Raw genomic sequence first — 24647 nt, forward strand, 5'->3', positions numbered from 1 at the left:
TATCACTTGTCACTTGGGAGAAGAGACTGACCCCCAACTCTCTACAACCTCCTTTCAGGTTGTTGTAAAGATGAATCAGTAGGCAGAGATGGCAAGCAACATTTGCTTGTGGTAAGATGTGGTTTTATGGAAAAGTCAGGTATTTTTGGACAGGGAGACCTGGGGAGGGAGGAGTTCATACTAGGGTAAATCATAGCAGTGGCATGCAGTGTTTTGTATGGAGTTACCTCCAAATAGAAGATAATGCACGTTTCTTTCCTGCTTACTTCTTGTGATGCTTTTACAAAAGCTTTTGCAAAAAAAAAAAAAAAAAAAAAAGTAAAATTAGGTAGAGAAAATCTTTTAACTACAGAAAAAGTCTGGCCAGCTACACTCACCCTTTTTCTTGTTATATATTTGTGTGTGATAGCTTCTCATCCTTGCATGACAAGGCAGAGGCTTCAAAAGGGAACAGAGGTGTCTGTTCAAATTACACTTAGGTAAGAAAACAGAAAGGTATGTGCATGATCTTCTTAAATACACTGATGGGAAAAGCTAAGAGCTTTCCCCTCTCTCTCTGCAGAGAAGAAAAATATGTCTACTAATAGAATAGTATGCCAAGGACCAGGTTGCACCTCTTCTCCTTTAGAATCAGCCTCAGGATTGCCACCACAAACCTACAAGAAGTTCCTCCAAAACTGATGGGCCAGGCCATGCTCCACAGTGAGGAACGTGGATGGAGGCCACAGAACAACCGAAGTGCAAAATCTGATGGCAACGTTCAGGGGTGGGAGCTTTTCCCTGCCAAAAGACGGACAGCCCTGTGTTATCTAACGTCAAGGGTACCAGGAACACTCGAGGGCCGTCAAACTGCCCTTGGTTTTGATTCAGAGACCAAGGAGTGAGGGCCGTGCTGTGGCGGTGGCCAGTGACCCCGATGCCAGGCGGCCCGCAGGCACGGCGGGAGCGGGTGGGGGGTCGGGCAGCACCCTCACCCCCCCACAGCCTCCCACATCGCCCACCGTCCCCTGGCAGAACTTCCCCCGCCCGACAGCCTTCCCCGGAGGAAGGGTGAGGGGAAGCCGGAGCCCAAAGCTGGGCCAAGGGTAGCCCTGCCGAGCCGTGCCGTGCCGCGCCGCGCCGTGCCGTGCCGTGCCGTGCCGTGCCGTGCCGTGCCGTGCCGTGCCGTGGAGCAGCGCGGCCGCGCTCGTAGCAGCACCCCAGAGCCCGGCTGTCGGGATGCGGCCGCAGAGGGGAGGGGAGCGAGAGCGGCGGCGCCTTCCCCCCGGAGAAGAGCGAAGTTAAATAGCCAGCGCGGCTCCCCCGCCTTCCCTCTCCCCTCCTGGCTCCCTCCACGTCCCACCCCCCGCCCCGCCCGGGCCGCGGGGCAGAGCGCGGTGCGGTGCGAGCCTTGTCCCGCGGAGCCGGGACGCCGGCGCTGCCGGTGAAAGGGGGCGGGCGTTTCGGGAGCCGGGGGGTGCCTTGAAGGCGCCGCGTCCCGCCGAGCCGCCCGTCTTGAGAGGACTTAAACGCCAGCTGCATGGGAGGAGATGAGCGTGGCGGGGAAACAGCCTCCTCCAGCACCGCTCGAACGACCCGGCAGCCTCCTCGTCCCTACCTGGGCAAGTAGCCGCTTTTTCCCCTCAGACCGTCCCGGTACCTACTCTCGCAGCCGGGCGGGGAGGGTCCCGCCGGCGGCGCTGCCCGGAGGGCGGGAGGGAGGCGCCTGCGTGAGGTGAGCGGGGAGCGGGGCGGTGCAGGCCGGACCGCCGTAGCGGGCTGAGGAGGGGGGAGCGGCGGGACGACCGTCCCGCCGCTCCCCCCTCCTCAGCCCGCTACGGCGGTCCGGCCTGCCAGCCTCTCACGACGCCGCGGGGTTCTCGGAGGGACGAGGCGGCAGCTGCCACCCCTCAGCCCGGCTCCCTCAGGCGCTTCGCGCCCTCCCTCAGCCCAGCTCCCTCAGGCGCTTCGCCCTCCCTCCGCCCGACAGCGGCCGCGGGTGTGTGTGTGTGCGTGTGTGTGAGGAACCGGGCGGGCACCGGCGGTCCGAGCGTGGTCGGGTGAGATTTGTGTGCCCCCTCCTCCCCCTTTTGAGGGTTGTCGCCGCTGCCATCGCGGTGTTCAACCCGCCGTGACAGGTTGCAGCGGTGAGGGTCGAGTTTCCCGGCGGCAGCCTGGGATCGCTCGGTTTGTCAGCCAGCTGCGAGCCTGTGACAGGGGGGGGAAAAAAAAAAAAAAAAAAAAATTAGCTACTTCCACGTCTTTAGCACCTCACGCACTTTTTAAGAGAAGCCCGTGAGGGAGTTGGAAAATAACTTGCTACTTCATGGCAGCGTATTTGGAAAATCATTTATGAATGATGCCCTCTGACGGCGGTTCTCAGCCGTCCCTGATTTATATAAAAGGTAGTAGGTGCGCCCTGCGTACCTTCTGAAGTCATCACAGACTCTCTGGTTTAACGTGCTGCTCTTCTTGGCATGTAAAGTTATTTCGCAGAAGTGCAGTCGCAGTGTTTTTTCAGTCATCATCTAAAAAGTTAGTCATCGCGCTTACTGTAAAATAGTTTACCAGTGCTTAAATAAACAGCACTTTTTGCACTGTCCTTCAAGCTATTTCTGTGACCGCAACCTTGCAATTTCTAAAGGAAAACAGTGTTATCTTCCTCATATTTTATCCAGAGTGTTGTTTAGAAGGTGTCTCAGCTGCATGGAGTATGACTTAAAGACGTGTTCCCCTTCACAGTGAATTCATAACTGCTTTGAGCCTCTGTAATCATAAGACTGAGAGTAAATATTTAGAAGATGCAAGTATGGGACCAAAGGGTAGAGGCTGCCTGAAATCATAAGCATGTACGTCAAATGCATGGAAATCTGTGGAAACAAACTGTTGTCTTGTCATAGCCAGCTTTTGCACTGTATATTTGCATCCCTCTTTCAACTGCGTGTGAAGAGATGCAAAGATTTAACCTTTGGTTTTTTTAGAATTTCTGTAATTCAAGAGGAAGTAATGGAATTAAACCTACTTTAGAATCCTCTGTGTTTTAAAGCTGTTCCACAGCTGTTAATTTTTAAGACCTGTTCCTGAACTGCAAAAATAATCTGTGCAGCAATTACCTAAAATGTTAACAGCTGAGTAGGTTGTATGGCAGTTCAGAATATTTCAGCGTTAAAGGTGAGGGATAATCACTATCATTAGGTGAAATTTATGACTGGTATTCTTGTAGCTGTGTTAAACGTATACGTTTAAGGCCAATAGGACATGCTGTTTCTGCTGATACTCATGGGACTTCTGCCTGGGGCGGAACTAGATGATGAATGAATGGTATACTGACCTTTTGGACAAGAGTGGTAGGAACTAAAGGCTTGTGGCTATATAGTTTACCTAGACCCTAAATGGGAAATAGTGCCATGAATATAAAGCTTTGGCAAGCTGCCCGTTTCCAAGAAATATTTAACAATTTAGCCTCACTTTCCTGAGTATTTTAAATACATGTTTATGATTGAAAGAAATTGAAAGAATGCATGTGTGTGTGTGTATGTGTATATATATGTGTGTGTGTATATCTCTCTCTCTCTCTATATATATATATCTCAAAAGCTGTATAGACTTTGAGTTCAACAGGGACATCTTATGGCAGATATTTGTTTAGGTGAGTTCATAACCGCCTGGGTCCCCAGAGATGCCACATACTCAACCACTGCAGAGAATTATGCTCAAAGCATCTTAAAAAATAAGGAATTCTTTTATAATTAACAGTGTGATAAGTGCTTGTCTTGCATCTTCTTGAGTTATTTAACAGTATTGGAATGTAGGTCTGTTTACCTTGCTAAAAGAAAAATGTATATTTTAATAGCAGTGTATTGACTGTGTCTATGCACATTTTTCTCAGAAATAAGACATAATAACATTAGTTACCACTTAGCTACTAAATATTGCATGCTGAGTCCAATTCATTGTTTGGGATTGTGGTACCTAGGCAGTCTTAATACTTAGAGGTACATATATTGTTTTTTTTCCCCTTCAGAAGGATGACAATTAAATACTACTCCTTGGAAAGTAATTCAGCATACTTTTAGATTAAAGACAGCATGCTAGATTTGAAATACAATACTAATGTCTTTTGTGTGCTTGCATTTTAACACTAACAAGCTCTTTTAAGAACGTTTCTTGCAATGTAAATGTAAATTTCTCGAAGTGCAGTTGTTTATATTCTGTTGTATAGAACCGAAGTTTCTATAGAACTGTGTCTCTAATGTTTTGCCAGTTTCTTCTTAGTGTAATTTCTGATACTTGTTTCATTTGGGATCAGACACATGCTCTTAATGACCTGATCACAGAAAGCAGTGTATTCTTCCTCGATCTGTAGTGAACTTTTTGTTCTGATTCCTCATATAATTCTTCCCCTCTTTGTCCCTCAGAAATACTCAAGAGGTGAAATCCCTTAGGAATTGTTACTTACTATGTCAGAGTGCCTGTGCCATGATTTTATGCGGATTTTATGGTCTCATTGATCTAGTATGCATCAGATACTGTGGTTTCCATTGTGTTGCTAAAGCATGAAAGGGAATGATAGCCTTACAGTCACTTGTACTGTTGATATGCCAGGATTTTAAATGAACAAATAAAAGTGGATAGCTCATTGCTAGGTACAAATAAACATTGTCACTAGGTTTGTTTTTTTTTTTTTAGAATAAGGACTATTCTCTTAAACTTCTGTTGTGCATGTCATATGTAGTAGACCCAGTTTTCGAATAGCTTTTCTGTGTCTGTATATGGAATTTGTCAGTAGAATTTTTTTTATTCAGAAGGAACCCAAAGGAAAAAGATGATGTGGACCTTTTTTTTTGATAGCGCTCTTTTCTGGAGTTACACAAATTGTGCACTTAATGAGAAGAGGAAATGCAGCACATGCTGATTTTTCTGTTCCTTTCCTCCTCTTTTTTTCATTATATCTATGTAATTTAGATGCTTGGATAGAGATGCTAATATAAATATTTAATTTATTTTTTTTTTGGAAAGCAAGTCCTGGGGCATTGTTGTTTTTTCAAAATTTGACACCCACCAATACAGAAGCTTCCTGAAAGTGAACACTAGGTGTCATGTTACCACAAACATCCGTGTCTCCCCTCTTCCCTGTCTACCTTTTCAGGGTAAACATTTAATCTTGCCATTTTCCTAAAATAGATGACCACCATCGATATTCCACACCAGTATTTTGTTAGGGTTAGACTGCATTCAGTCACACTACTTGTGGCTGTAAGAAGCTTCAACTTTCTGATGTGTTTTATTAAAAGTTCTATCAGCACTAAGGTGGCATGGATTTCAAGATTATTTCCAACATCTGTCTATGCCACAATACAAATCAATAGGATATACTTATTAACTGAAACTTTGCCTCCCACACACTCATTTTCTATTAAAATTCCTTGCTGGGCAAAAGCTGATTTCAGAAACTTTTGTTGTGAAGTGAACAGAATTTGTTTCCTGATTTGGGGAGGGAAAGCACAAGAAAAAAGATGGCGGAGCTTCATGATTGGGAGGGGGTGTCCATGTATTCCATTGTATGAAGCCTGATAATTACCTTCCAGTGCAAATATTGTTGACTTCCCGCTAATTTGGGAAGATTTTTTTTCCCCCTAAAAATCTGTGAAATAAATAGTTTTGAGATCCTGTTAAAGAAATTCACCAAGCGCTTCCTAAATATCAGAGTATGTGAATGTTACACATTTCTTCACTTGGCTTCCCTACTGTCACAAACCGAATCTGAATCCTGCTTCTACCCATATATATCTCCATGAAAACAGTTATCAAACTGGTAAAAATATATTTAAGCTTATGGCTTTAACATCTTAATGGAAATAAGACTTGTGCCCACCTACTGTTCTGAAAAACAGTGTCTGATCTCAGAAAAAGAACAGCGTTAGTATTCTTTTTACACCTCATATCTGTGTTTCATATTGTAAGCATTTTTTTTTCTGATGTTTTAAACATTCCATGATATGAATATAAATAGAATCACTTTCACTTGGGAGTGCAGAGACTGCCGAGAATAGAAATGGTAGCGGAGCTCAGCAGAAGGAACAGGGCATGACCGTGTTCCTACAACACTGACACCTAATATTGCTTGTCAGTGGCATCACGATAATAGAGACAGCAAACACAAATCAGACTCATTCAGGTTGAAAGGGACCTTGGGAGGTCCGCGAGCCCAACCTTCTCCTGAAAGCTTGTGACCGTGTTGAATTCAGACTGAGTTGCTCAGGGCTTTTCCCATTGCATCTTTAAAACCTCCAAGGATGGAGACTGCGCAGTTTCTCTGGGCAACCTTCTCCCTGCTGGGTTGTTTTCACAGTGAAGTGGGGGGGGCTGCTGTTAGTTCCCTCCTAAAGCCACTTCTTCTTTAGGTTCAAGCAAGCCCAACTTACTTACTCCTCTGTTCCTTACAGGGGAAGTCCTTCAGCCCCCAGGCCATTTTTGTGGGCATCGGTTGGACTTGCTCCTGTTGGTCAATGTGTTTCTTGTATTGTGGGGTGCAAAACTGTGTGCAGTCGAATGAGTGCCAAGTAAAGTGGAAATGATTACATGGATCACATCTCTGTTGTGGCTGATGCTGTTAGCCTGCATGGCTGGCAGCGCGCACTGGTGACTGTACAGCCTTCTGTCCACCAGGACAGAAGGATCCCTGGTCCTTTTAAGCATTATTCTTCCCTTCACCCCATGATATCTCAGAGAGAAATCCTTAGCAATGAAAGTTTTTAAAAAGCAGATGGCTAGTAACAGTGCCTCTTTTCCTCCATTAATTAAGAATGAATGCATAACTCAAGGGGAATTTAGCAGATAATTGTACTTGCTCTTCTGCGTGCTGTTTCATGTACCGTCCCCCGCCCACCCACCCCCCAAAAAAGCAGGGAAAGGCTGACGGTGACTTTCATCTGAAGTTAAGATTCATTTACTATAAAAACTGCATGGTAAAATGAAGTACTTGGAACAATTTAGTGGTTTTGCTCATTCTTCATATTACTGATGAAGCTGACAGTTACAGCCAATGGAGGTCCAAGATTGTGCTTTACTCCAAACACCCTTTGTCAGCAACCCTCATTTAATACAGATATGATCTACATTTTTTGGGGTCTGTTTTCTTTGAAAAAGGCAGGCTGATTCTCCTGTTTTGAACTCCTCTGTACCTACTTGTCTGAACTTTCTGTCTGAAGAACAGTATGATTCCAGCATGAGCTGTCGTGCTAGAACCCTTCTGCCACTCTTTATGTATGTATATCAGCAGGCATATTTCTGTAATGAGATTTACAAACTCTCTAAAGGATATAACCTTGAAAAGCTGGAACCCTTTAGCAAAATCTAATCAATATTATCTCATTTATCATCTCCTTGTGAAGTTCAGATTGTAGTGGGGACAAAATGTAGTATTTAGAGTTCTGGGCAAGGAAATCGATGCAAAACCACAGTTGTTTTGTACTGTATTTAAAGAGTCATAGTACGTGGTTACGCTGTATGATATCATAAAACCATTAGCCTTATAATGCTTCCCTCTACCATGCCAAACTTGCAGGACTGTCTAAGCTTCTTGTTTTGGGATTTTTGCCTTTGCATGGTTTATATGTGACTTCCGAGTCACCAGATAAATAAAATCTGAGGAGAAACTTTTCCCTGAACGGGCAAGTTCTGTGTAAGGCAATCTGCTTTGCGAACTGCATCCAGAGTAGCTTTTTTCATAGGTGGTTATCATCCACACTATAGACACACTTCCCAGCGTCTGAGCAGCCGAGTCTTATAGCGCTTCCTTGGTCTAAAGCCATACTGACATCTGCACTTCACTTATGGAGATGTGTAGCAGAGAGGGGTTAATGGATTTGTCAAGGACCACAGAAGCAGTCTTACCCAGAGATGGAATCAAAGCCTTTTGGTGTCAAATCTTTATCATCAACTCTTGATCGTTCTTCTTTGCCACAAAATGGAAGTTTGGTGGTTGTACCTTTTGATGGGGATTCCCTTTTTATGCCCAGTTTTGTGGGAGGGACAACAAGAAGTGGAAAATGAGGCTGAGTCGCTCAGCCCGTGTTTTGCGATGGGCTATTTTCACACAGATAGTGGAAATAGAGTGTGTTGGCTGCACTGCGCATTCTGGTGGACAGAGGTTCCTCAGTGCTAATATTCTGGTTCTTAATAGCTGTACACTGGATAAACTGTAAATATTATACTGAATTTCAGAGTACACTGTGGAGTGGGTGAGCATTATTGTTCCTACTTTACCAGTGGAGAAGCTGAAGAAAAGAGGGTTTAGTTAAGATCAGGGCTTTTTATTCATTTGATTTTTTAATTTGGATTGATTAAATTATCTTTCAGTACCTTACATTTCCTGAATACATGATGAAACTTCCCCAAAGATTACATGGAGAGTGTTTTTCATTTTTTAAATTTTATTCCATATCTCAATTCGATATTTTTTTTTTCAATTTTTTTTCCTGTATGAGTAAATCATGTGCTATTCTGTCCCATTCAGTAATGGATGCGGACTTCTTTGGAGAGTACTCATTCATTTAACTTATGAGCACAGGCATACTTGCTTCTGCTGCATGTGTAACTAAGTAATAGCATAGTTAGTATCACCAAGAATATGGATATATTATATAGCTTACATAATAGCTAATATGTAACCTGAAAAATACTGAAGAACGAGCATACACATTCAAAACAGTGCTAAATAATACGGGAGATAGTTATGAGTATTTATTTTGTTTCCTCTGTAGAAGCTGTCTTTTTCCTCTGAGTTGTCCTGTATGTAAAACCATTAAGTTTATTGCAGGAAAATGTCAGAAGAATTGATCTCATATTGGATATCATGAGGACGCACAGATATTCGAAAACTGTTTGTCACAAGCACACAAGCATGTGTTGCCATCTTCCTCTCCAGTAAAGCCAGTTCAATCAACAGGCAAAGAGATAGATTTTTCATTTGTTTCACTGTCTGCAGCTAAGACATAGATACTGCGAGGAAATTCATAGGCACATATCTTTCCATACAAATCCCATCAAAAACTATTAAGTCATGTTTTTAGAAAGGCTTAAGGAATTACTTATCAGTCGTGTTGTGTTAATAAAATGCAAGCTTCTGTACTAATAAAATATTCTACTCTCTTCAAGAAGGCATTACAATCTAATTTTATATGATGTGTCTTTTCATCTATTTTTTTTTTCAACATACCCTGCTGTTTTACGCAGCATTTTTATAAATGTAGCATTTAGACATTCTTCTGCCACCCTTCACAAGCCCTGATATAGCGGCAATATAAGGGTATGCAGGAATCTGTGCTGTGCGCTCATTTTCAGAATTCAGTTGAAGCATAAGTAAGCATATGTTGCCAGTTCAGCCTGACAGTCCTGTTTTGTGATGTAACTACTGCTTTTTATAAAATCTTTTCCTTTTCTAGTTTTGAATTGTCAGTATAGTTATCAGTTGCATCAACACACTGGGTTATGCAACTATTTATTGTACTTTTCATTTAAAAGATGAATTAATTACTAAGGCATCTGGTGTGTCATATGGTGCATATGCTGGATGTGCTAAACAGAATAGTCTTTTTTAAATAACAAGAGAAAAATGACATTACATAAAAGGATTAGACTTCTTAGTGTGCTTTGAAGAGTAACTGTACTGTACTAAAATCTCCAAGTCTGTTATTCAGGATTTTGTGATCATTAAAGGAATCTTTGATTCTACTGGAACAAGTGTGCATACCTGTATGTATCTGTACTTGTAATATGTGAAAAATAGAGGGGGGAAAAAAGACACTATTTTCTGACAAGAACTTTATTATACATGGCGTAGTTATATGATACTTCTTGCAAATGATAATCACAGAATGTGTTATGGTTAGTTCCATTTATAATTCCTAAGGCAAGAAATTTTTATTCTTACTGTCTACAGAAATTATATATCCTCTGAGGTTATCAAATGAATGAAGACCTTCTCAGTCTTCAGATAACCTATAGGTAATAGATACACTTCAACCCACCGTATCTAACTCCACACAAACCTCCAATTGCCTTGGTATACTTAAGACAAACTTCACACTCATTTTACATTAGAAAATTACTGAAATCTACTATAGCCAAAATTACCAATTGACACCAGTTTAAGTTTGAATTACTAATTTGCTACATAGCGTCTCCTCCAAGGGAAGGTTGGCAGACATTTGATACGGGCCAGTTTATTTACTCTTTCCAGTTATACTTCTTTGTTCTCAGTCAAGTGAAATTCAACATGTATCACCCTTTTTACTTACAAAGTTTCAGAAGATGAGGCTTAAATCTATCCAATGTACCTTCCATTTACAAAAAAAATCAGTTTCTTCATTGAAATTAGACTTACAGAAGTTTTAACAGCTGCGGGTTTTTTTCTGTGTTAAAGGGGACATTAACAAAAGCATGGCTGTCACTACTCAGTTTAAGCAATCAAGCAGGATGCATTGGTATCAAAGGACTTTCAAAAGCAATCTTTTCAGAAAAAATACTGATTCCAACAAGAAAGCAGTCTGCTTTAAGCATATCTAGTTTAGGACTATGTGGGTACTCCTAAAGGCAGGGTGTCCAGGAAGCAAGTCTGAATTGTCAAAATGCTACCAGAGCAACCTACTGGTAGGTAGAAAAAGAAAAAAAAATAGATTTTTGAGGCTTTCTCATTAGCTGGACATGTACTTTTTGTAGATGCTCCATTTCACAGTTTATTACACTAGTTTACAAGAAGCAAACAAAAATGAAGAGAGGAGAAATTTTTTATTAATTTTTTTTAATAGCAGAAACATTATAGGGTAGTTATTAAAGGGAATGGATGTGAAAGGAGTGAGTAGGCAGACAGGTGTTACCTAGATGTCAGGGAACACTAGGTTGTTTTTTCTGGGTAACTTGTATCTGTGTATAGTAGGGAAAGTCCATACTTCAGTCTCTGCTCTCTCTGTTTCTTTTTTTGCTTTCAACAGTTTGACAGACTTTCATAAATGTCAGTAAGGTTAACTTGATGTCTATTGGCTGTAGTTTCCATAGCTAAATATAATTAAATGTAGTAAACCTGCTTGAGTTTACTCTGTAATTCTCAGAATTCTAATGTCATTTTAATCTGACCAGGGTCAATCTAATTCTATTCCACAAAAACATCTTGCTTCATCAATTTATAGCATAAAATGAAGACTTGATATTTTAAAATTTATAAAAGTTCACCTTTATTAGTCCAATATGTGATTCATTGCGAAGTGCTACAAAAAAAGTGCATAGAGTGCTTCATATATATATTTTTAAGCAATTAGTGTTAGGCCTGTCTGCACTGGGAGAACTGTAAAAATATTTTTATATTTTGAAAATCAGCTCCAGATTATGCTGCCTTACAAAAGTTATGACTTAGCCCAGTATATCTAGCATAAGGATACATAAAACAACCCCACCAGCCTATTGCCGTGGTTTATGGCACTGAGATGTGAGACGAACATGTTGCAGTTCTATATATTACTTTTGGATGGAATTTATATGTGGTTAAAAGTAGATTGTTTTGTAGAACATCATTATTTTTCAAGTATTTCTGTGAAACTGGCAAACAGAGGCCAGCCAAGAGAGTATTAATTATCAGCATAAATTGAAAAACTCTTGTCCTAGCGAGTAAGGATCTTTTCCCTTTAAATTAAGTAATCAAAATGTTCTTCAAAATGAAAGATGAGGAAATGTTATTTAGGGCTGAGATTAGCGTTTCTCTGTAACTGCCATCCAGAGGGACAGGCTTGAGAAGTGCGCCCATGTGAACCTCATGAGGTTCAACAGGCCAAGTGCAGGGTCCTGCATCTGGCTTGGGGCAATCCCCGGTATCAATACAGGCTGGGGGGGAAGGGATTGAAAGCAGCCCTGCGGAGAAGGACTTGCGGGTACTGGTGCATGAAAAGCTGGATATGAGCTGACAACGCACGCCTGCAGCCTGAAAAGCCAACCATATCCTGGGATGCATCAAAAAAAGGGTGGCCAGCAGGCCAAGGGAGGTGATTCTGCCCCTCGACTCCACTCTGGTGAGACCCCACCTGGAGTATTGTGTCCAGCTCTGAGGCCTCCAACAAAAGAAGGACATGGGCCTGTCGGAGCAGATCCAGAGGAGGGCCACGAAGATGATCAGAGGGCTGGAGCACCTCTTCTGTGAGGACAGGCTGAGAGAGTTTGGGTTGTTCAGCCTGGAGGAGGCTCCAGGGAGACCTTATTGCGGCCTTTCAGTACTTAAAGGGGGCTTTTAAGAAAGATGGGTACAGACTTTTTAGCCAGGTCTGTTGTGATAGGACAAGGGGTAACGGTTTTAAACTAAAAGAGGGTAGGTTTAGACAAGATATACGGAAGAAATTTTTTATGATGAGGGTGGTGAAATGCTGGCACAGGTTGCCCAGAGAGGTGGCAGATGCTCCATCCCTGGAAATATTGAAGGTCAGGTTGGACAGGGCTTTGATGAACCTGATCTAATTGAAGATGCCCCTGCTAATTGTAAGAGGGTTGGACTAGATGGCCTTTAAAGGTCCCTTCCAGCCCAAACTATTCTATGATTCTAACTGATTTGTCTGACTATAATCTCTGCTTTTATTTGTGGTGTTGATATTTCATTAGGAGGGCTTCTCACTGAGAGCTAATTCTATATCTTATATTTAATTGGATGTGACTTAGAAGAACAATCCAAGCAGTAGTCTGTTTTCTATATATAATCTGCAAGAAATATTAAAAAGTGTTTTCTTTCTTAAATATAATGTAAAATTGTCATCTCGACATTGCACATAATAAAAATCAAGATACACTAATTGTAAATTGCAATCTAGATAGTCTCTCATCAGCTTGCTTGATATTTACAGATCAAATATCTTGTGGAACTAGTTTCATGTTATTATGTGAAATTAAGGTGCTTTCACTAATGAGCACTACAGATACTTTTTATGACTGTTTCAGTTAACTGGAACATAACAACTTGTCTTATTTTTTTCAAGACTTAATAGCCTTCCAATCTCTCCACTGGTGGTACAGGGTAACCTATGATTTATAGGTACAGCCATACTTCAAGGTGTGGAAATTTCGTTGGATGTGGTCAAGTAACTGCTGTAGAAGCAGAATAATACTCCATTCAGATCATACCCATCTGAAGACAGGTTTTGGTATCCTTTCCCTTCAGTAGGTGGGAATTACTGGCTACCAGCTACACTAACAAGGCCATGGTGTAGCTCCAAGCACTAAAACACATTTGGTCATACTGTTAAACTTTTAGCATTTTCCTTAGCATAATTTTATCCTGGGCTAATTAGCAGTCTTACAGACAATATCCAGACTGTGAATTGGGACCATTCCTGTGGGCAGCATGACTGTGGTTCACATCTTCAGGGAGGGCAAAAGTGCTTAGATTTACTGATACGAGTTGTGCCAGCTGACCTCCAGGCCCTCAGCTGCTTTATTTATTAGTATAGGTGCTACCACTTATACTTTTCCTCTTCACTGTAGCTCTCCCGTTTGTGATTGATACTAACCTGATGTGCTCAGAAGTGTTTGAGACTTGCTGATCCATTTATCTGGCAGAATTTACTACCAGTGAGCCGAGTAAAGGACTTTTTTTTTTTTTTTCCAAAACAAACAAATATTTATATACACTGTGGATTGCAGAAGAAAGCATAAAATGGTGATTGAAAATATTCCATTCCAAAGAGTCTTTTATTGCATTCTAGGACATGTGCATTAATATTTAACTTTGGATTAGGGATGTAGTTTTCAGGTGAATCTCGTTATCATCCATATTTATTGCTGTATGTTGCACAGTGGTTTGGAGTGCACCAAAGGTCTATCCTATGTTGGTAAGTAGTGCATCTGAATATGAGTAGATTTGTAGAGTAAGAAAGAGGGGACTGAACAGTCATGCTATATGGATCCCTGGGGGTTTGTTTCAGATTAGTTCTAGCCTGATCCTGTGGACTGAACACGCGCTAGTGGTTGGGCTCTCTAGGTTTGACCCTGGAACACACCTCCAGTTTGTGTGCTCCAAGACCACGCTACAATGCAGACCACAGCATGAGAGGTGGGAATGACTAGGGGAAGATTTGCTTCAAAAATCTACTTCTAGTGTGAACTAAAATGCTGATACAGAAGTATCCAAGCTGAATGTCTTTCAGATAGAACTAAACTGAAAGATGTTTTATAGATGTGCCTGTTTAATTGCAGCCACTAATAAGGGTTCAGTCCATGGGACCATGGTGTAACATTTCTTTACTCCTTGGGCTGTTCCCTTTTTTTTCTTTTCTTTTTTTTCCTGCAGTTGAAGTCTGATGTTACTTCATCTGGTCTTTGCAGCAGCATTCTGTGTATCTGAAGACTGTCAGTATATCATCTGTAGTATAAGCAGCATCAGTCCCCTGACTCTTTGTATCATGCATTTTCTTTGCTATTGACTTTTTTCAGTTGGCCCATACCTGTCTGTAAAAATTGTTTATGGAACTCCAACTGTGGCTTGGTCAATATGCTGAATCGAGCAGTATTACTGCAGACATATCTCATGAAGTACTCATAATTACAGATCCTGGAGCAGGAAATAGATGATTGACTTATGTTCTGCTTCTGATTTTCCCTAATCCTATTTCTTTTATGGGGAAAAAAAAAAAAGTTTGCGATGTTTTTGTAGCTATTTCTTTCAGTTAAAATGGTTTTGTGTGCTTGACTCTTGTTGGATTTTAGCATCCAGATTTACAGCCATTTTGATAGCAGAATCCCTTTATAAGATTGCAAAGTGAATGCTATTCTGGGTATTATTAACAGGTTCACAACTGAATTGACCATGATGAAGTTTAAATACTTATTTAAACATTAATTCTTGTTATAGCAGTGATAACCAGTTTAAATGTTTGAGTTGGAGCTACTTGTGTGATTTCTGTATCGCATGTTTTATAAAGAGTTTTCAGAGCTATACACACCAACCGAGTCCACACATCTACTACCACTCATTTGCTTGGTTTATGTGAGAGAAAAAGGATTATTAATTGCTGTTCAGTTTATTTCATTAATTGTGTTGGAGAATTATTCTGCTTAACTTGCCACTTAATTTTTCTGCAGCAAAGTAAACTGGCGAATCTGTGATTCAGAAATTAGAAACCTTTCAGGAATGGTATGCCATAAAGCATGCTACTTAAACCCACATGTATGTATGTGTGTATATTTTATGTTTTTCTGCTTTGCCAGGCTGGAGCTAAGTTTCAGTTGGAGCTGGGAGAGCTTGCCTCTAAAAGGTAGGATATCTGAAGTATCCAGGTAGTATGTGAAATCATGATTCCCAGATCCACGGTTCAAGTTTGGAGATTCCACCAAATCTATCTTTAGAGATGCACAAAGCCATCTGAGCAATCTGTTCTTATGCAGTTTCATGGTGAAGGTGTTTTCCATTCATTCCAATTGTAATTCTAATAATTATTTCTAAAAAGAAGAAAATGAAGAAACACAAGTAGATGAAGCCTGGAGAAGAGAAGGCTCTGGGGAGACCTTATAGCGGCCTCCCAGTACATGAAGGGGGCCTACAAGAAAGCTGGGGGAGGACTGTTTGCATAGGATGAGGGGCAATGGTTTTAAACTAGAGCAGGGTAGGTTTAGGTTAGACATGAGGATGAAGCTCTTTACAATGAGGGTGGTGAGACACTGGAACAGATTGCCCAGAGAGGTGGTGGAGGCCCCATCCCAGGAGGCATTCAAGGTCAGGCTTGATAAGGCTCTGAGCAACCTGATCTAGTGGAAGATGTCCCTGCTTACTGCAGGGGGGTTGGACTAGATGGCCTTTAAAAGTCCCTTCCAACCCAACACATGCTATGATTCTATGAAGGCCATCTTTCCAAAGTTTGTTTTACCACTCACTGTCTTCTCCCCTAAAGGAGAAAATCTGTAGAAGAGTACAATTTTGAGCATTATGAAAGATTCTTCACTCTCTCTCTCCTTCTCCAGAGTTGTTTGACTATTAGAGTTATTTTATGAAGGAGACATAAAGGAAGGCTCAAATTACAGAAGTTTTTCAAAGTATATTAAATAAAGATTTGGCCATGACATTTATCTTCTTTGTCAAGGAAACTTCTGGATCTAAGCATAAGATCGTAGTGTATCTTCATACTAATAAACAAAGAGAATTATATTCTGTCTTGCTGTGACTTAACTTTGCTGGGTGAGATTACTTTTGTAATGGTGAATCTGTAGCTGATTACGTCCAACCATCTCTCCAGCCAGAGTGGAGTGACAGACTAGAAACCTCCTCCGTGACCAAGAACGTCTGTCACAATACTCAGTAGACTTGGCAGGATAAGACCTTTGTTAAACAGGGAACTCATGACTATGCTTCAGTGCAAAAATGCAGCAAAGATGGAATTTAGAAACATTGCATGGTTGTGTGGAAATAGTGTCAGGATAGTCAAAGCTCACCTTGAGTTAAGACTTGAAAGGGACACTGAGGGCAACAAGAAGAGTTACTATCACTATATTAGTAATGAAAGGCTGAACAAGGGAAATGTGGGACTGTTGCTGAATGGGGGAGGTGGAAGTGGACACAAAGTTGAGGTACTTTGGGATGAGAGGAAGAGGCCTCAAGTTAGGACGAGAGGAAATGGCCTCAAGTTGTGCCAGGAGAGGTTTAGGATGGATATTAGGAAAAATTTCTTCACTGAAAGGGTTATCAAGCATTGGAACAGGCTGCCCAGGAAAGTAGTTGAGTTACCATCCCTGGGAGTATTTAAAATATGTGTAGATGTGGAGCTTAGGGACATGGCTTAGTGGTGGACTTGGTTCTTGCTCCTTCGAAGTCGCTGGAAATAAATTAGAACTGAAGGAGATCTGATCCTCAGTGAAAACATGGGAAAGCTACACAATAACATGGCCATTGTCCAGAAATACCACATCAGATGGACACCGTTGTTATTGAACAACAACTAGGAATAATTTATTTTCTAATATAAAGATTAAACTTTATGGATATATATCAATGGGATGGAAAAAGTATTTTTTAGGAGACTTTTGAAAGCTAATGTTATAGTTGTAATTTCTTTTTTTGTGTAATGTGAAATGTATGATGCTCTTCTGCAGCAATTCATTTATTAAAACCTTGAAAATGCCAGCATTCAGTAATGAAACTTTATTTTCATATTAGCAATTTAAATGAGGCAAAATTTGTTGAAGATGTATTATCGGGGACAGACAGAACTGCATTTCAAATTCAAACCCAGCTCTGCTGTTACAGTTTTTAATTACTTAATATCAGTTTTTTTAAAATAGTAGCTGAGAAGGTGATATAAATGTGTTGTGCTATTCAGGATTTTCATTACAATAGAAGTACTCAAATCATGAACCAGCTGCACAGAACTTGGAAACTCAAGGGTTTTTTCTTTTTTTTTTCAAACCAGGACAGAAAAACAACAAACCTGGTTTGTAACCATGGAGAAAAATTATATGCATTTAAAAAGATGAAAAATTAACTAACTGAAACATGCAGAGATGTGAAAAGAAAGAAGTGGATTGAGCAAAATGCAGAGGGGAAATAGCAGAAAAGAAAAAGAAGTGAGACATATTAATTATTTTCAGCAAAACTTTTTTTTTTTCTTCTGCAGCTGTGGTTGTCTCAATTTTCTTGATATAACTGAAATATTTTATTTACCTCAAGCAGTAAAACACTAAGCAGATCTCTTTTCTGTATGAAATGCTGTATGGAAATACGAGTAAATAACATCTGCAGTTACTTCACAACTTACTTTAACTAAAGCTTAATTATTTGTTTTCTCATTTTCATCCTTGATTGATCTGTCCATTGGAGTGATCCATCCATTGATCACTCCACATGGATTGTTACACTTTTGTGGCAGTAACTTTAGATCCACTGGATCTCATTAACCTAAGTGCAATTTCTGTGGGATGCAATTTCTATTAACTTCAGTGAAGGTGCACAATATATAAATCTGTATAAATTTTTGTAACTAAGTTGTTAGAGTTAGGCCAGAGTCTTATTTTCCCTCTTGCATGAGTGTGCATGTGCATATTTTGTTTCTTGCCTGTCTTACCTCTCAGTAGTTCTGGAGATTTAGAGAGCCAGATTGTGCTTTGCATTTATGAAGAATTTCAAATAATATGCTTTTGTGTTACATGAAGCATAGATTTCATTTGTGATGGCTGAATGTAAATACCTTAAAGAAATGTATGCGAACAGTTTCTTTTCTGTGCTGTTTAGTCCAGAGCACAGACGTAAACAACACCCAAAGAATTCTGAAAAGTAACTTTTTCAAAAAATGTTATGCAATTCAGATTTTTGCCTGAAATTAGTCATAATTTCAAAAAGGAAAAGAAATACAGTTTTTACTGTTGCAGATGATGATAATTAATGCCTATCGAGTTTGGAGGTTTTGTTTTATTGGATACGGATTTTACAAAACTCATTAGTTTCACATAGTGCAATATATAGAGAAAATTTACTTGTGTGATCATTATATTCCATTAATCCATAAAGAAAAGAAATAAAGCCCCATTCTTCCTGTTTCACAGGACTCTCTTAAGTGATCTGCAAAGTGCTTCTCTTCTGTAAATCCTAGATGAGAAGGAAATTGTGGATAATCTTATCTTTTTTTAGGATAATTTTAGTGTCTTTTTCTGTACCAGGAAGAAAGATGGTGCTGTGTAGATTTGGGTGGGGACAGTGGGTTTTAGAGGTTCTGATGGTAGATGTGAGCCATCAGATCATGGATCCCAGCTGGCTGAGGATGGCAATGACAGTAGGTTTACAACAGGCACAGTGACCTGTTAATTTGAGAGTTGCAACCTCATAACCTGAAGTGTAAAACTGGGGATATATACAAAAGTTGTTTCTTACTATTTGTTATTCCTCTAACTTTGAATAATAGCTGCTTGATTTTTCTAAACTAATTGTTGATGAGGTGGGCTCATACTCCCAAGTTAGCAGATTCACTAGCTAGTTTTGAGGCTTTTTAATAAAATTTGCATTTTTAAATTTGATTGAAAGGGTTTGGAAAATAAAAGAATAGTTGATTTACACTCACGCCTTCATTCAGTCTTTTAGTCAAATGTTTTGTGCTCTTGTACTATTAAGATTATATCATCTTTTCTCCCGTAACATGTGTGGTTTTGTCTTTGATCCCTGATTTGACACTGAAATGCCAGATTTTTTTCCATAAGCTTGGGCTAGACTCTAGCCAAAATAAACTATACATTGTGTTTATAAACATAAGATAAACATTTATTAGTGTTCAAAAGCTCTAAACTGAAAACAGATTTTGAACCAGTGGAGGTAGCCAAGTGACCACCAGTATTTTTCTTTGTTAATTATTCCTTCATCTGGGAACCTTTTCCTTGCTGGGGATTAGCATGCAAAGCATGACTCTCAATGGCTCCAAACTCTTGAGTATTAGATGAAGTCCTCCTGTGTTGGGCACCAGAAAAAGGAGCTTTACACGAATGAGTACGTTGTTCCTGCATTCTGAGAAGTTTGTTTGGCCAGCATCTAAGAGTACCTATTTACCAATGTCTAATTTAGCACTTTCCAGATGAAATTAAAAACTGATTGTAGCATTACATTCTAGAAACAATATACATTTTGACTCTTGCATTTTAAATTGGTAACTGTATACATGTTCATAGTGTCCTATTCTGCAGCAAGGCAAACACTTTCAGATAAACAAATTGTGGGAAGTCAAAGCAAGTTTTGGTTTTTTTCAGTTTATTTTACCTATTAAGTTTCTTTTGGTCCATTAATGTTGTGCAGACAATGTCACAAATCTTTTTCTATTTTGGCTATTGCATGGACCTACTTTCACAATGTAAATTATAGTAATTGGATTATTGAATGACTATAATAGTTATCAAGAATTGAGGTAATAGATATAGGGAGAGTAATTTCATGCTTTTCAGACGAGATTATATTACATTTAGGATAGGTCACAAATGACTCCATGACTTCACCAATTTTAATTAACTTTAATATCTAAAAAGAAAAAAGAACCTTGCTGAATTGTCAGTCCTTGTAACTTTGGTTGTTATTTTACAGCTAGCAGTTTTCTATACAAAAGATTTTATCTTTTAATTTTTCTGGACATATTTCCTTTTCATGGTCTTTTCAAAATATTGTTCTGGGCTGTCCTTGAAACTGAAGCGGGTGACATGCTGGACCAAGATCGATTCTTCACCGACCTGCCAATGACTTTTCTGTTTGGGAGAGGAATTGTGTTGAAGCTTTGATGAACGTATTTTGATGTTTTGTCTGTGAAAGCTATTTAATGTGCAGCTTGAGATTTCTGTAAGAAAACTGATGAGTATTAGGGTTAAATACCAGGCCTCATACTCCCTCTCCTACAGCGTAGAACCTTGCTCAAAGGCAGTGCTTGCGAAGTAGACAGTGTGGTGCTTGTCACTGCTGTAGTACTAGTTACTGTCCTTGCTAATTTATTTCCCTCTAAATTAATGTGTACATGCCACTAAACTTAATATTTTCACAGTTTTGTTTCTTCTAGACTTCTGTGTCACTTACTTAAATCACTAAAGCATGCAGGAAACCTCCTCGCAGTGTGGCAGAAGTCTACAGACATGCTCTTTAAGCACGACCCGGCTCCGTACCGTAATGGCTGTGCCATGCTGACAGAGGCTAGCCTAGTTGTACTGAAATAGTTTAATTTTCACAATTAGCAGGCCATTGTAAATAGAACTTACTTCAGGCTGTGAGAAAGAGCAGAATGTAACATCAAAGTTACAGTATGGCATTTCACAAAGCTATCATGCCTTCAAAACCAGACGCAATGCATTTTAGTGGTGGCAGTCAAGCATCCAAACCCTGAGGGTACTGCTGCACCGCAGTGTCCCTGCCCAAGGCCCAGGAGCCCCATTAGACCCCAGCCCGGCACCCTCCGTCCCCATCTGAGCCACCCTGACAGCGGTTGGTGCCAGCTTTTCTCCCAGCTTGTTTGGGTGCCATGGCTTGTACCTTTGCCTGATGCTCGGTCATCTGTTGCCAGGACCACCCTCACTGCCAGCTCGCCTGCCCATCGGGAGCATCCCTTCCTCCTGCTGCTCCCCAGCACTGAGTGCTCGCCGTGCAGGAGCTGGCTGTGGCAGCTGGCTACCTGCCACTGCTTCACTGTTTGCCCAAGGCTGCATTTAGTCCGGTACCAGCTGGTGTTTTTCCTCAGATAAGGTCTAGAGCAGGGTAAATGGCAAGCAAGTGGTATTGATGTTGTTTACATGTATAGAAAATGTATGCAAAAAATACAACTGAAGGGATGTTATTTTCTGCCCCAAATTGCCTTATATTCGCCGAATTTCAAAACAGTAAGAAAAGAGGTGAAGGTTTATAACAAAAAGCTTTATTAAATACGCTGCCAGTCGAGTAATCTTTCAGGAGGCTGTTTGCTATAGCACTTCCACATTCATTATTACTGACTAAACAAAGTAATACAGATTGTAATAACAAGTAATTTTTGTAATCTAATCAAACCATTTCAGTTTTGGAATGTGTTTCTTCTGGAATTTATGGACAGCCCATTACCATTTTGGCAAGGCAGATTTATTATTTCTGACTCCTCTGATAGGTGTGATGTTTCAAGTGATAATGAGTCTGTAACTTCACTTGGCAGTTTGTTTAATGATCTGGTGACTGTAATTTTTTCCTCTGGTAGGGATGCTAATGTACCCTACTGCAGCTTGAAGTGTTGCCTCTTGTTCTGTCATTAAGAACAAATGAAATTAATTGATTCTGATTTTCTTTCATATCTGTAATGCTACATTGTAAAATAGTTGTCAACTGTGCCGTCGGAATTTTCTTTCTAATGTATCTGTGCTGTCCAGTAAAGGGTCTGATAAAATGACAACAGTAGTTGGAGATAAGGAGTCAAATGAGGAATATTTCATCTTTGTGTTTCCATAGAGGAGTGATATTTCTGACTGCAAATCTCCTGTATTCTGGAGGAAGCTTGACCAAAACCCAGGAGAAAGCAACCTGTATGTTTGGTTTTTTTTTCTCATTTAAAGAATGGGAATTGGTATTCATTGCAATTTGCAAATAATACACATATCTGTTTGTATCATTTGAAGTTGTTTTGGTAGGCAATAACACTTTGAATTGAAAATTCACAAGTTCTTCATGAAATAGGTTGGGAGATGGAAAATGTTGATGAGAGAGGTTGGGGTAAATATAGAGCAGTGTTTAATTTTCGTGGGAGCCCAAAGTTAGCATCGCAACTGAGGACAGTGCTATAATGTGTAACCTTACAATTTTTATCAGGAAATTAATTCTGAAAACTAGTAATGTCCATGACAATGTTGTATTAATAACTACCCTCCCACCGAGATGAACAGTGACTACAGTACATGCTTGTACATTCTTTTCAGACTTCTTTTTTAAGTCTGTCTTGTGATTCAAAGAGCATCCGCGTTTGCACTGAACTGGCAGATGTTCCTTAGCACTGTAACACATGTAGTGTAGAAATCTTGAATTTGAGGCCACAACTATTCCATGAGATTGCATGAGATTGATGACTGTCAGCTAGCAGTGTAGGCGTCCCCCAAAAGTCTCACTGGATAGTACAATAATTAGTTATTATTACTTTATTTATTAATATGTAGATATTATTTAGTTATTATTTTATTCTGTTTGGAGGAGCTGTACAGTCCTCATTTTAAAGCTAATTAAGCTAATTAATAGTCTGAAATCAGTTATGTCCAAGTATCAATAATGTTTCCTGTAATTGATAATACAGCTTTATTTTATGCTGAGCATGCAAGTGTTTTTCATAACCTCCTGTGGTCAATGATACTTGGTTGAATACGAAGCGTTTTTCTGTTCTCCTCTTGTCAGGCTCATAATGCTTTAATATTAAAATAAAGAGGAGAAAGTAGGAAACTAGCTGTAATAGAGGAAAACTTGAAGCTGCTTCTCAGGACTTTTGCGATAAGTGACAAATAAAGGGATTATATCTCATTTTTGAAGGCTAAACTTTCTATTAGCATGGCTCTGCTGTCATGATATGATTAAAAGCTGAAGACTACAGCCAGTGCTGAGCATGTAAGGCATCTGAACACAAATAAGTGTCAGCTGGTTGCTCTGGGATGACACTAAGTTGAGGATTTCAGGATTACTGTCCCACACGTTGCATGTAAAAAAGACTACACAGCAAGGAATACGGTTAAGTAGGTGCTGGTATGTTAAATGCAGCTGAGAGAAGTCCTGTGATACTCCTCCAATGAAGGCAATGAAGGAGTGAGAAAGCATTCTGAGATGGGTGTTTGTGTAGACGCCTATCCTACTTTCTTACAAACTACTTACTTTTTTATAGCATCATAGGATCCTACTGTCTATATTAGGATTCAAATCAGATGAATGCTTTTATCTTTCCCCTGTTGTTCAATAAAAGGCAGTAGACATGGTCTCCTCATTTTACTGAGAGAGGCTTTCTGGAGTTCCTGACTCTGGAAGAGCGCGAGCAGCTCTGCAGTTTCAGCTCATTGTGTGTGTGTGTCTGTATCCACCCATCCTCTTGAACACATCTTGTTCCTCAGTGTTTCACCTGGTGCTTTTAGCCATATTCCCTGCTCAATTTGCAGCTGCCTGGCAAAGTCTAACTTACTTGTCTCCTTCTTGCACGGATGAGAGACTGTGGGGTCCCCAAGATTCAAGAGTTGAGTCACAGTAGGACACTGTCAGGTTCACCTTTCTTGTATTAAGGTTGTTTGCAGACTTATCCATAGTCTCTTTTAAATCTAGGTATCTGTGTGTGCTTTCTTTAAGCCTACCCAAGCGTATGTTTAAATAGACTAGCACATCTGTTCTAAGTGTGTTGTCCTTTTGAAGCAGGAGTATTATGTGATGTTAATGAAATACTAGGAATCATTGTACAGTGTCCTTCTCATCTTTTTTAAAACTTAGATGTGGCTGGTTTAATCAATTAAAAAAGGAGTGTGTGTGTGTGTATGCGTGTGCTAGGGGTGGTGCTGGGACATAATTACAGAAGTGGAAGACAAAAGAGGTGAAAGAACCTCTTTCCTTTTGGAAATAATGTAGAGAAAATCAAACTACCGTTATATAAAGAAAAAAAAATCACTTAGTCTTATATTTCACTTTTCAGTTATAGAGGAATTTTCTACATTGATGTGAAATGCACTGGTAAAATTTTGAAATTCTGCCTTCTTTCAGCTGTATTCTGAGAGCAAAACTGAAGTTGTTAACAGTTCTTCTGAGAATACTTTGAATACTTTATAGTGTCTATTGAATCCAGGAAGAATTGAAATTGCTTCCCTTTGAGTGTGTTACAGAATGAGGTCTTTATATCAGAGTGTTACAAAAAATTTACAGGATAAATGTTTCTTAGGATATAGTTCTCCTTAAGAGTGACATAGTTTGGGGACTAATCAGTTCGCCAGTGTCATCTTAAAATGCGTGATTCATTTGAAATGTGAATCAGTCCCTCGTTTTGAGTCTTAATTCAGATTAACTGCAGGTTTGAGGATATGCACTTGAGTCTCTCACTTCAGCTTTTAAAGATCAAAGAGTTGCTGTCTAGCTTCAAAGTGTGTTACTAAAACCCTACATAAGCAATTAAAGCTGACTCAGTGTCTTTGGAGTGAGACTCCTTAACATATGTACAACATAC

The 24647-nt window shown here is 40.0% G+C and overlaps 1 protein-coding gene across 1 annotated transcript in view; it reads left to right on the forward strand.

Annotated features, from left to right (window-relative positions):
• Positions 1-1466: 1466 nt before the first annotated feature.
• SNTG2 (syntrophin gamma 2) overlaps positions 1467-24647 on the forward strand; it is a 277686-nt gene continuing 254505 nt past the window's right edge. Inside the window, exon 1 of the mRNA XM_063331136.1 lies at positions 1467-1601. Within this exon, the coding sequence (XP_063187206.1) occupies positions 1530-1601 (72 nt within the window). The 5' untranslated portion in view covers positions 1467-1529. The remainder of the gene's footprint in view (positions 1602-24647) is intronic.

The sequence above is a fragment of the Chroicocephalus ridibundus genome, chromosome 3 (genome assembly GCF_963924245.1).
Source record: "Chroicocephalus ridibundus chromosome 3, bChrRid1.1, whole genome shotgun sequence".
NCBI lineage: Eukaryota > Metazoa > Chordata > Aves > Charadriiformes > Laridae > Chroicocephalus > Chroicocephalus ridibundus.